This window comes from Zosterops lateralis (assembly GCF_965231275.1).
Source record: "Zosterops lateralis genome assembly, chromosome: 1".
NCBI classification, from domain to species: domain Eukaryota; kingdom Metazoa; phylum Chordata; class Aves; order Passeriformes; family Zosteropidae; genus Zosterops; species Zosterops lateralis.
This window is the reverse complement of record NC_139762.1, coordinates 24,421,937-24,435,955: the sequence shown is the minus strand read 5'-3', so window position 1 is coordinate 24,435,955 and position 14,019 is coordinate 24,421,937. Positions and strand designations below refer to the sequence as shown.

The following is a 14,019-nucleotide window of genomic DNA, read 5'->3' as shown; positions in this document are numbered from 1 at the left end:
CTTCACAGAAACAGTTTAGTCCAACATTCAAAGATCTCTTAAAAGAAAGTTCTCAATGAATTTCTTAATGTGATGTCTCTGCTAAAGCTTTAATGAGAATTGAGACATCTTCAAAAAGGACTGAGAAAGTAGTCCACGACCTTAAAGAACAGAAAAACAGGTATTAAAGCATCAGATGAAGTGAAAGCATTCATAATATTCACAGAGCTAGAGAACAGTGAATTTTAAGTGCTCACAATACTTGCTTATATAAGACACACCCAATTTAGATGAATATGTATTTTACATACAAATACACCTTTTACTAATTGTGTTCAAAGATACCAATGTAACATGCTTTATAATCTGAGACAATAGAAAACACTTATCAGCTGTGACATTTTCTGTCACAATCCTAAATACGTGTTTTACGTATTTGTGTGTTTATGTGTGCATGCATACATGTATGCAGATGTGCATGCAAACACGTAGGGCAAGTAGTACACACAGACCCAGAGCACAATCATTCCTTTGTGCCATAGTTTAAATCAAAGTAGAAAGAGACAAAGTTACAGAAGTATTTATTTTATAATGTATATGACTATCCAAACAAAAATCAGAGACTCATGAAAACATGAAGAGGGTAAGAACAATATCTTCCTAGATTACTTCTAAATTAGAGGCTGTGAAGGGGATCAAAATTCCAAGAAATTTATAAAATTATGTATAAAAAAGTCTCAGCAAAAGAAAGAAAATTCCTTAAAAAACCTTCTTGTTAAATTGCAGTGAAAGCAAATTTCATTTGAATGTAGAAGAATAACAAAAAATTCGTCTTTTCGTCTTTACAAAGACAAAATAAAGACAGACAAGACTATAAGTAGTAAGGCTAAGAGACAAAATGGATTTTTTTTATTTTTAAGTGAATGTTTGGAGATCTGAAGACAACAGTGCTTCTACAGTGGAAATGCAGAAGGCAGAAGAAAATATGTCAAAATATTCAGAAAAACATATAAGATAAAATCAGTTATGGTACCTGAAATAGGTAAGAACTCTAACAGAGCCTGTTTGAATATGAAAAAAATGCAGAAAATATGAAAGATTACTAAATTTATTACTCAAATAGCCATGTTTTTGCCTTTGTCACTTAATACTTCACTATGCTTAGTTAGTTAAATAGAATAATAAGATGACTTTTAATAAATATAATATGTACAAAAAAAATGTGACCATGTAAAGTAGAAAGGCTGGTTTGTCAATCAAGAACTTGATTTTAAAAATCCACGGACTAGAGGAAGTGCAAAAAATCTAAATAAAATCTGAACAAGTCATAAAATCAAAAATTGGTTTGCATTGGAAGGGATATTAAAGATGATATAGTTTCAATCCCACTGCCACAGACAGAAGAAAGCACAGTGATCCTGGTGATTGCTATCAACTCAGCATAACAGTTTCTGTTCTTCATAACATAATGGAATAAAGGCTCACAGTAATTAAAAGCACTTAGTGGGATGAAGATGTCTAAGGGACTTAGAAACAGGATTAACCTAAGAATAATCTATTAGTATTTAATAATGCTATCATAACCAAGCAGAGTAATTATTTAATATCCTGGAAAATAAAACCAAGTCAGAGGATGAAATTAAGAAAATTAAGCTCCATGTAACAGGAGAAAAACCAATTCATTAAAATGAATTATAACTACTTTTCTCAAGGCAAGAAGTGTAACTCCATTACTGGGGTCATTGTATAGAGCAGAACTGAAGTATGATATTTCCTAAATCCAGTTTCCTAAATCCAGTTCAAGACTTTGTCATTATTCACTGAGTTTCACTAGAACGGAATTTAGAACAAAGACTCAGTGAAATTATCCAGCTAAGTCAGAGCCCAGTTTAAGTGGATTCAATAAGTCCTAGTAGAATGTTCAGTCAGCTACCAAGGGATAACAGAAAGCCTTTTCTTAACTTGCTTTTGAGTGAAAGCTTAAGACTAATAAATGACATTTAAAATAGTCAGAATGCATAATTCAGCCACTGAAAAAATCAGTGTGTTTTATCTGTACAAAATGAAAGCAAGTCAAAAGAAGATGAAGTTGATAATCAAAAAAACATATAATTGAAAAATAACAGAAAGTTACAGGTGTTAAAGCTCAGTAAATAAAAGAGAAATCTGCTTCTTTCATTATTCCTCTCTACTTCTAATAAAACACAGCATTTCGCTTGCACCACCATGCTTGAAATTGGACGAAAGATGTTGCCAGCACTGGTATGAGAACAAAGCATTCACACAAGCTCATGGAGCTCAGAAGTTCAACTGCTAAAAATACATTAAAATCCAACATGATCCAGCAGATGTCACTGGAGTGCAACACTGAATGTAAGTCATGTGAGGGAAGATGCTAAATTGAATGTTGAGCTTGAATTCAGCTACCTAAATACTATGAAATACTCAGAACTATCAGAAGAATAAGGAATGAAGAAGAATTTTAGGCAAAAACTCAAGTAGAAATAAGGGAGAATAATTAAAAAGAAAAGCAAGCAAAAAGCATCTGTCATAAACAAGACTAAAAAAAGAAAAAGCGATTAGGTTTAAAGCATGGCTTGAAACCGAAGCATATGCATTTTTAAATTAAGGCAGCAATAGAAGATAATGAACTGGTGAGGGACAGAGAGATTTCTTTCCTTTAAACTAGCAGCAGAAAGCAAGACACCAAAAAAGATTTCAGAATATGTACCTTGTTGTCAGTTGTGACTTCAAGTTGCTGTTGCAGTTTCGTTATTTGTTCATGAAGATGATATATTTCCTGATCCTTTTCTTGCATGATGTGAGCAAGCCTCCCAGCCACTAAATGATGGTCCTTTATGGCAGTTTCTTCAGATTTCTGGATAGCCAGTCCAAGTATTTCCATTTCATCCTGCCAAAACCCCCCACAAAACATGTTACAGTCATACATAGCATTTTCTGTATATTCTTTTATGAGTGTTTCAAGTGTAGGAATTAAAATAACACAAATTTCATGGAATGACAAGTAACCATATCTGCTTTTTAATATTTTTGGCAAGTTGAATGGTGGAATGCTTGAGAAAGAGAAAGAATTTGGTGTCTTGGCATTTTCAAAGAACTTATTTCTGTGGAGGAAGGAGACTAAATCTTAGGCTTCTCTGTTACACAGTTACCTTAAACAACTTATTCTCTTGTTCAAGTTCCTGCAAGTGTGTAGTGGACTCCTTTCGCTGAATTTCTAACTGCATGTGCAATTGCTGAACTTCTTCATTTTTATTTTCTAGCTCCTCTCGAAACTGCTCCAACTGTTCCTCAAGGTTCGTGACCTATGTTTCAACAAAAGGAACAGGAAAAGGAGTAGGAAGCCATACCAAAAATTAAATGCTATAAATTTCAAGTACAATGTCTACAGTAAACTGGTTTGCCACGCACAAACAAAAGAATGTGTACTTGGTGACGTCCTGAGTCCTTAAACTGAATGGAATTTTAAACACTGCTAAAAAAATCAGTTTTTCTCAACTGGGCTGAATTTTTATTTCAGAAACACTCTTGCAAGTCATAAATATTAACACAGAACAACAACTATCATGGATCACGAGAGAATTTCGAAGAGATTTAGACTGCTGTCTCTTTAACTGTGAAAAATGTCACCTGTATAGTCTATTAGGATCAACAAAAAGCAAAAACTGACAAACCAAAATAGAAGGGGAAAGATGGAAATTTTCAGAGGCATTTTACCTCCTTTTCCTTTCTGTCCACAGCTTCTCGTTCAGCTTGCAGTTGTACTTCAAGTGGTAACTCTCCCTTTACAACGATGGTGCCAAACTGTTTCCTTTCCTCCACCTATAAACAGAAATAATACTAATAGTTATCAGATTAAAAAAAGAAAACAAACCACCACACTATTTTGGTTTCAAGGAAATAAGAAAGCAGCAGATCCTTGATAAATTTCAACCAAGCAATACCTTTTGCAAGTGGTCTGCACTGATGATTAAGGCTTGTTCCAGTTCTCTTATCCTGCATTCTAGCTTCTCAATTTCTTCATTTCGTTCTTGTATATCTCTCTGAAGCTGCTCCTTAGAGAGTAAAAGCTCACTGCATTTGTCTGTTTTTTCTTTGAGATGATTTGTTAGCTGTTCAACCTGATGACAATATGGCAAGATTATTATATTGTACTGCACCGAAAGGATTCACTAGCAACACCATGCATTTTTGACAGGAAGAAAATATTCCTCTTTTTCTCCCATAACGAAACTCCTACTCTTTAGTTGAAACAGAACATATAGTCAGAATACTGAGGTATTACATCCAAAAAGTACAAACAGCATTATTTCAGAAGTGGTATGATCTGTGCCACATTGCCTACTCTCTAGATCTGATCTTGTCCTTCTGAAGCCTTCAGACTCTGTAGTCAGTTAAAAGCAAGCAGCACAGCATCCCAATGCAGCCCACTAAAATGATCCCTTTAACACCTATGGATGGAACGTCTCGACCCTATGATCAAGATGCTATTGGCTTCAGAGGAAAATCATAGTTCTAAAAATCTGTGACAAAATTATTCAAAAGAAGGAGTTGATCAGTGATATACAGGAATATGCTAAAACTCACTGGATCTTTAATACTGAAGAGAATAGCTATACTTAAACCACAAAATACAGTAAGCTTTGTTTTCTTGCTGTGTTCCTTAAATGGGACCAAACAGATGTCATGGATGTAATAAATTCACTTTCTATGGGGGACAAAACATCTAAATCAAACATTCTGAATCTCAGTAGGTCAGATGTATGTGTCTCAGAAACAACATATTAAAATATTAACTAAAGTAGCAGAGATAGTGTTATCTATCGATTTCTAGCTGTATTTCAGAAATTATTAATTGAAATTACGGATAAGAAAGATGCATAACAAATCCATAGTATGATGTACAGAGATAAGACCTGAATAACTGAGCAAGAGATAGGGAAAGTAAACTTTGTCCCACTCAAGAAACTGATTTCAGTATTTACAATTAGGAAGTTACGATGTAGCCAAAAGGTAGAAGAGTCAAAGCATTTCAAGAGACAGAAGAGAAGAGGACCAGAACATAAAGCTGACAGGATGGTATTATTGACGTTATCCATCCATGAGTAACATCACAGTCTGAAGTGACCTCAAAAAAGTCCTGAGAGAGAAATGGAAAAATAAAAATCAAGTCTAGAGCAGACTCTACAACAACCCTCCCTGGAATAAGTTGACGAAGCTGAAACAACAGTAAGAAACAAATTTAGTTATCAAGTGAAAATGCTCATGGCATTCCCTCAAAGCAGAAGAGGATTTAAAAAAATGTGCAACTACAAAAAATAGAACAGCTCTCTCAAAAGCATGATAAATAATGAAAAAATATATATATATTTCAAGGAATACTGTTACATCAAAATATACTATATAGTAATATGCAGCACATTTGTAAGATGAATGTAAATTGAATACGTTATTGAAAATCCTGTCTATAATTTCCAGCATATCACATTTAATGTCACCTACATCTAAACCAGCTCCTACATCTGAGGTGCTTGCAGACATTATCTTACTGTCTTTCTGCCTACCAAGAAATTCCAATTTAAAAACATCAAGTGCAAATCTCAAAATTTGAATCACAGTTAAATCTGTCTTTCATTTTACAGTATGTTTTAAATTTCCATTGAAGCATATCTGCCAGCTTAAGAGTGTGCACGTATGTGTATATGTACATATAAATCAGGATGATTTTTACAAACAGATTATAAACAAATAGGACTTTTTTTTTTTTAATGTGAGAATTTTAACCAGGAATTCATATGCTATGCATGCCACAAATAATAAACAGAAACGTAACAAAATGAATCGAAAATTAACATCCTGGATTCAGGAAAATTAATTGTGCTAGAGCCACCTCCATCTCTGTAAAATGTCAGCAGGAGAGGAGTGTGCACACTCTTGGCAACAGAAGGAAATAGATGTAGAATTGCTCTGTATGGTTTGTTTAACACGACGTACCCAGCTAATTCCAGATGATTCATTGTTCACAGAGGCCGATGACAACCACATCCCACAGTACTGACTGAACAATGTCATATTTCATACAAATCTTTGTACTAAAATTTATTTAGAAACCCAGTGAATCACAGGTCTAAATCTGGAAATTACAAATAAATAAGTACTTTGACACGCTCATCTCACATATAGCAATTTGTGTCCTATTACTGTCTGTGGTCCTAAAATATATCCTAGTATCATAAAATGGTTTTGGTTGGAAGGGATCTTAAAGGTCACCTAGTTCCAACACACCTGCCACAGGCAGGGACACCTTCCACTATTTCATATAATACAGAATACTAAATATTGCTAATATTTAAGAGTTGAATGACAGCAACTGAACTACTACAGTAAGACCTTTGATTTGAAAATGACAGTCTAAGTAATAGCAGGCATTTTAATACTGAAAATCAAGCAAGGAAATCATGCAAAAGTATCAACTTTGATCAAAAAGCAGCACACAAGAAAATCCACAAAAATAAAATTTAATTTAATTGACTAGCAGTTCATCAAACAAAATCTGCAAAAGCATTATAACAGATAGATTTGCACTGCTGCCACTTATTGATTTTGCTGAGTTTAAGAGTTTTCTGTGATTCCCTTGAGCTGCTGTTCTACAGTCACTGCATTTGCTTCAGTTCCAACAGACTTTCACTGGGGAGGTTCAGGTGTACACACAGAGTGCTACTTCACAGGTGTTAAAGCTCAGTAACTGCATTTCCACAGCAGTGTACCTGTGCTATAAACAGGATGTCAAAAAGCAACATAAGAATGTAATGTAAAGAACACTGTCGTCAAAGAACATAATAATGCAAAATTGCTAGAATAGTCCTGAATGTCTCCACAAGCTTTTGAGAACAGTGGATTTTCTAAGTATAGGAGAGAGCCTATATAGAAAGTCAAGAAGTTTTTGTATGTCTTCCACTAAAACCAAACAGCCTAGAAAAAACCCCAAAACACATTTCCACCACTTTCCTGCAACACCTTCAATCTCAGGGCATTTACTTTTCTGGCTTGCAAATGTCTGCAGAGTAGGTACACCATAAAATGGCTTCATTATATCTTAACAGCTGTCAACTTGTCATTCATATTCCTTGAGTACAAGTAATAAAATGTGTTACCTCTCTGGTTTGATGTTCATTGACAGGCTGACTCCTTTGTGGAACCTTGAGCTGTTGTTCCAGCTTCTGTATCTCTTGCTGGAATACATCTCTCTCATGCTCTCGGTCAATTGCTTGCTCCTGAAAGTTAAGGAAGTATGTGGATACACCATTTGATTAAAAAACTATCCAAGTTAAGCATCATCACTTCTAACTTGCATTAGTAAGAAACTGGTAACAGTAATATCAGCATTTATAAGCTAGCAGAAATTATTGCTGATATCATTAACATCTTTATCATTTGAGGCAATAAATTTCATATTTTTAATCAAAAAATTAGCACAGCAGATACACGCCAAATAATACTTCACAAAAATGACAAGTTTGTTTCTTCTGTTCCAGGTACACCACACAAATGACAGTAAGCAAATATTTTATGATTTCTTCCCTACTCTTTGTCTTTGATAAATGTAGAAAAAATAGAAATTCAAAATGGAAATTAACTCTGGGTAAATATTACAAAAAAGCCATCAGAAAAAAAAAAACCTATAAATTGCTTGAAATACAGAGTGTCCTAAGCAAGCACTTCTGAATAATTTTCAACTCCTAAAATGTTAATTCTTGGGCTGGAACCTACAACACTACCTATGTTTGCCATCATTTGCCTATGTTTGCTCAAAATCTGAAAAAAATTATCATTGCTCCCTGAACCAAACTTCAGTAGCAGTGCCACCCACTTTCACGATATCTGCCTTTTACCATACTTACATCTAGAAATTTTCTTGTTTTCTCCAGCTGTTTCTCCAAGGCCTGGTTTTGCTGCCTCAAGTCCATTAGTTCTGCATTTTTCTCTTGTTCTAGCTCTATGAAACGATTGACCTGTTCTTCCAAATCTATTTCCAAAACTTTAACTTGCTTCTGAAGATCATCATGCTCTTTTTCGGCTTGACGTTGTACTTCAATTTTTTCCTTCATTAGTTTTTCTGTTTCCTCCAGTAATTCTGAGTATAATAAAAGCATCACTACTTTTAGATATGAATAGTAAGCAATGTTATGAAGCAAAACCACACCCCAGGGTATCCATGCTGTAATCTGCAGAAGGATGTGAACTGGCTTGGGTTTTTACTATTTTTCTTATTTTGAAAATATATCTTCTTCTGAGAAATAATCACGATAGTGACTGAAGCAAATTTATATTAAAATTACTATCCTTTAGGTAGTCTTTGAAGGACTGTTACTGAAGTTGTATCAGATCACTTGCCTGTTTAAGTTTCATATAATTTAAAAGGTCTTCGTACAATTGAAAAGAAAAGAAAATGCATGGGGTCAAACCACAGCTAGAGTCAGCACAGGAGTGACGCACAGAAAACCCAACCCTCTTCTCATCCCCATTGCCAGCAAAATCAATCCACTCCCAGATTTCATTATTTAATGTGATACATATAAATAATTTGAGGGAAATACTGAAAGACTTTGCAAGGTTGCTGGGCAGACAGAGAGGAAAATTACTGACCTGCAACTGGAGCTTGCAAAATCAGTCACTGCATGAATGCCCAATTTTGAGTCATCATGAAAAAGCCAGCAAGCACATATACAGGAAAGCCCCGAACCACTCTAAGACTCTTAAGCCACAGCCCACTGCAGTGCCTATTAAATAACCATACAAACCCCTCGAGGTAAAACCCAAACGGCAAAGTGCACTTACTTTTGGAGAATCTTAAAAACAGGATTGATATTTAGACAGAAACAATAAAATGTACTTTCACTAAAGAAGAAAGATCTTTCAGGCACCATCATCTTACATCGTATGTAACCAATTCTCATTTCTAGGTAACCATTATATAGCAATACAATAAGATGTTTAATTATCACAGTGAATGACTCAGCTGTATTTGGAAATAAAAAGAAATAAAAGACTACAAAAATATCTCTCCAATACCATCTAAGTAACTGTAATTCATAGGTGAATAAGATGATGGTTATTGATGAATTTGCTTATTATGTTTAGAAATTTTAAGAAATGTTGTTAGCAAAATGTAGAACTCAGTATGAAGTACAACATCAAAGCTGCAGGCCAGTAAGAATTACAAGTAACGTCAGTAAGCCAAAAGCCCAATAATCCTGATTAACAATGTCAGTACGTGTAAGTCTTCCACCCAGTTACAGATTGGCCATGCAACATACAAACACACCTGCTTGGGAAGCTGCATCGATTGCAGCATCTACTAGGCCTAGGAGAATAGAGAGAGAGAAAACAAAAAAAAAAGAAGCAAAGTAATTCACATGCCAGCTATAGTTTTCTTGTGGTGCAACAATGTAAGAGAAAATGAAGCCAAAGATAGATGTGGCATTTAATGACAAAGCTGTTGAGATAACTTAAGGAATGTGACAAGTTATTCTGGTATGCATGATATAAGTACCTACACATATTTATAGAATTGTTTATCCTTACAGCTCTTAAACATGAAAATAACTTTAATTTATTTAGAAGCCTAAGCCATACAAAAAATAAGTAAAGTGGAACCATAGACAAGGATCTTTTTTATTGCAGAGTAGGAAGCAGCAGGTTGTTCTTAAAATTCCATTGTTACAGAAAATTGCAGGGAATTGCAGATACACAAGATATGCAATCTATAAAATTATAAACTGGAATAAACTTCTAAAAATAAAATAAAATTATAATTTCAACCTGCTATTTACAATGTAAGCACTGCAGTCCTTGAAAGATCAGTACTTCTTAAAACACTAGTGTTCTAATTTTCTTCCCCTCTCAAACATGAAATATTAATTTCAGTTATTAGTTTAAGGAAGAATTAAAAGACACATTTACTTCATGAGGGCAAATGCTTTTTTTGAGTAAGCTGTTAGTTAAATTACATTGACATGGTATATATATGAAATTTTCACCATCAGGGCTTAAAGTTTTCATTACTGGTAGATAAAAGGCTTTCTTTATTATACAACTGTTCTGCTATTCTTCCCTGAAAGAGGAATTCATTAGAAAAGTTTATCTTCCATGACTAAAATAAATACAGCCATCACACATAGTGCAATCATGTTCTGGTAGGTATGCTTCCTATTCTGTTTTTAAGTCTGTTTGGAAAGTATTTAGACAGTATTTTTATCCATTGTTGCTATTCCATCTCCAGTGGTAATCTAAATAAAAGCAAAATTTTGGAAATAAATCTTTATCTCACTTAAAGAACAACTATAATTCTCAACACTTCCAAAAATTCAGTCATTTCTTGTTTAAAAATCAAGAAAAGTTATCATGCTAACATTAGGCAACAGGTGTGAAAATATCACAGTTGGCCCTATCACATTTTTATTAATGATCACAAAGGCAACAGGGAGAAGCCTTTGCCAAGACTACTCATTGTTTTATTTGGAAGTATAAGCAAATCTCATAGAAAGGTTGTGATGAATACATACGTTGCTCTACTGGCCCAGCCTCTGCTCTCATGGCGTCCTTCTGTCTGGAGAGTAATTCCTTTTCTTCCTGGACCTGCTGCTGTTCAGCCTCTAACTCCTGCAATTTGTTACCTGTACATAGCAGCTCTTGCTCTAGATGGTCAATTACATCTATTTTTTCCTGGAGTTGTTTTTCCAGAAATGCTTTCTCATCTGCATAACCATCAATGAGGCCTGTAAAACATCAGTTTGGAAGCAGATTTAATAGACAATCAAACACAATTTTTTTTTTCTTGTTGAAGTTACTATTGTATTTTAACCTGCATGCACATGTAGGTTAGATGCTCAACACAACACCTGACAATTTCTACTCCTGTCCTTGCTATCCTTTCATGATGAACAAATTACAGGAAAGATACTAGAACACCAGATATAGCTTCTAATTTTTACTCAGTGCAAAACCGCTGGAGCAAACAGGAATTCCAAAGCCAAGGATATGGTTGTAATAACCACAGTAGAAGTAAGAAATTTAAATTAATTCAGTATAAATCACTATAAATCCAGTCTTGAATCAGTATTACAATGCATTTTACCCTATCTTGAGAATGTAGAAAAACTAAAAGTATTTCCATTTGTTAACCAGGTAGACCCATCTTTTTTTTTTCCATATTTGAATTCACAGTGAACACAGATGCACAGGACTGGATACTGAAATAGAAAACACTGAACAAGTAACATAATTTATAACATTCCAAAACTTTGAGACAAACTCCAGTGGTTATTCCCGCTATATCAGATGCTGTTCACAATGAATACTTAACAGATTTGAAGTTCAGAGGGCATTCCCAGGTTAAATGGAATGCACACTCCCACAAAAATCTGCAAAAATCACATGTTGTGGTATTTACCTCTGCCAGGTTCTTTTTTGGGATGTAATGAAAATTGTCAGAGTTCAGGGAACAAATTTGCATTAGCTTTTCTATCACATCAGATAAATCATATCTGACAACACTAAAACACAAGAGGTTTGAAAATGTCTCAGCTGCAGCAGTTTTTTTGATAAGAAAGAAATGATCACAAATGACACATTTAATCTCAAGAGAAGACAGAGTACCATCAGATGTATAATGAACTAAGACATTGTTCTGTGTACCTACCTAAGGAATTCGATAAAAGAATGTAGTTTGTCTTTGTCAGAGTATGCTCACAACTCAGTTCAATGGGCAGAAATCAAATAAAAAGAGTTCTATGACATCTTTGTTTTGTTATGCCAACGCCAACAAAAAAAGGTGCCAGTCATGTAAAAGTGCATTAATTTCAAATGCACCTAACTCACAGCTGTGCAATATATTTATCAAGGGCTAAAAGTAACATCTAATCCTGTCCTTTATATTCCAGAAGTGCTCATGAACCAAATCAAAACAGCAATTCTGTCCTAATATATTAGGCATTTTTACTTTATTATCGAAGATTTGTGAATAAAATTTCTATCAAGACAAAATATTATCCTTCAAAGAAAGCAGCAACATATAGCTGCCTACATTCTGAAATTTTTCAATATTAAACATTTTGTAACTCTGTCTGTGTCAGAATATAAATTCTTAGGTTATTTATATCGTGTGGAAGAGTTCTTCATATTTTTGCATGTTAAGACATGTTCCAAACAATTTTTTTCACTCTTAATTTAATTGTGGGGGGAATAAAAGTAGGAATGCCTATTTCAGAGTTTAATCTTCAGATTTTAAATTCTCTCTATCTGAAATAAATTTTCATCCTTTCTGCTTTTGCTAAAGCTACTGAAATGCTGCAGCCAGTACTGCTGTTGCTGACACACAAGATTTGTGCTGCATGAACTGACAGGCCACCAACAGTCCCTCACATGACAATTTAGACATGCGGCTTAGAAACATGCACTGCTTTTCAGCTTATGTGTGTCCCAGCTATTAATAGCATGTAAAATCATGATGGATTATCTGTCTGTGTAAAAAGAAGAGGAAGCCTGGCAGGTAGCATTCTCCAGGAGTAACATTTGACTATCAAACTTCACTCTACTCTCCCACTTTGAAACAGAGAAGTCTGCTGAGTTTCAAAACTATCAAAAATATCTTTCTGCTTACTACTACAGAGAACCTATCTATAGAGCAGGTGTTTTTTGCATCTTTTCCAGATGCTAATCAGAGATAATGATAGAAAAGTTGGGTGCCTGCAAAACATTGAGCTATCAAAACAAGAGAACAAGTGTTCGTCACGTTTGAACGTATTTTCCTGATGTCAGAATAGATTACTAGATTTCTCCTGTTGTAAGACCCTACAATTTTTAATTGCTTCCTTAATGAAGTTGCAAATACACTTTTTAAAAGATCACTTATAACAGGGCAAACTGAAACATATCACCACCATATGATCACATTCAGAGTAAAGATTCTGTGTCAAGGTCAAGAGGCAGCAGACACAAACTGAAATATGGGGAACTGCACTTTAACACATGAAAATAAGTTTGGGGTTTTTTTCCTTTCCCCTAATTGACATTGCTCAAACACTGGAACAGCCGCTCAGAGAAACTGTGGCCATTCAAAACCTGACTAAACACCTAGGCAAGCTGCTCCACCTGATCTTGCTTTGAGCAAGGGGCAGGAATAGCTGATCTACAGAAGTGCCTTCCAGCCTAAACAATTTATGATTTCAAGTTGTTGACATTTAAGCTTGTCTGCACAAAAAAAAAAAACAAAACATGTTATGATGAAATAAATTAATTCTGAGGTTCCAAACATACACACAACCAACCTAGTATTTTTAATATTGTTGTGTATATTTTCAGATAAGTGAGTCAAAATTGGAAAAGAAAATCACAGTGTGGTTGATGTTGGTAGGGGACCTCCAGAGGTCATCATGTCCATAATTATCCAGAAGGCTGATAACATTCTAAAATTTGCAAAGAAATTGATCAAATTTGCTATTTCTTTACCCAATTAATAAGTAAGTAGGTGCAAAGTCCAACAACTTATCAAAAAAGCTACTCACCTTCAGCTTTACTAAGCTCCAAAGCCAACTGCTCTCTGGCTTTGGTTTCCTCATTGAGACGTTCTTGTAGCTCTTCCTGGTATCTGATAAATTCTGTGGCCTCTTGTTGCTTTTTGAAGGACTCTCGCATGAGTTCTGTCTGGGTAATTTTAGCATGTTCAAGCTATCACAGGAAAAAAAATACAGAAATTAGATAAACACCTATTCTATCATTCCTATTTAATTCACAGTTGCTTAACAGTGCAACGGGAAGCCTCACGTAACTTCACTAGACAATTGATAAAATCTTTATTGAACACTCATTGCAGAGTACAAGATGAAGACTGACTTACAAAAGTCTAAGCAAACAGGCTTTGTCAGTAGATTGAACTCCATGAGCCACCTGGCTAAATCCGTGTCTTTGTTCCGGTAATTCCTGATTTATGAGTTTACACTAGATTCACCTTTGTTTACA

At 34.7% G+C, this 14,019-nt stretch overlaps 1 protein-coding gene across 1 annotated transcript in view; it reads right to left on the bottom strand.

Moving 5' to 3' along the window:
- The window catches only part of AKAP9 (A-kinase anchoring protein 9), a 101,767-nt gene that overhangs the window by 19,968 nt on the left and 67,780 nt on the right, over nt 1–14,019 (bottom strand). The window contains exons 23-30 of the mRNA XM_083871724.1: nt 13,566–13,728; nt 10,566–10,778; nt 7,902–8,134; nt 7,155–7,274; nt 3,945–4,121; nt 3,718–3,822; nt 3,153–3,305; nt 2,711–2,890 (exon numbers count right to left, since the gene is read on the bottom strand). Of these exons, the coding sequence (XP_083727850.1) occupies nt 2,711–2,890; nt 3,153–3,305; nt 3,718–3,822; nt 3,945–4,121; nt 7,155–7,274; nt 7,902–8,134; nt 10,566–10,778; nt 13,566–13,728 (1,344 nt within the window). The remainder of the gene's footprint in view (nt 1–2,710; nt 2,891–3,152; nt 3,306–3,717; nt 3,823–3,944; nt 4,122–7,154; nt 7,275–7,901; nt 8,135–10,565; nt 10,779–13,565; nt 13,729–14,019) is intronic.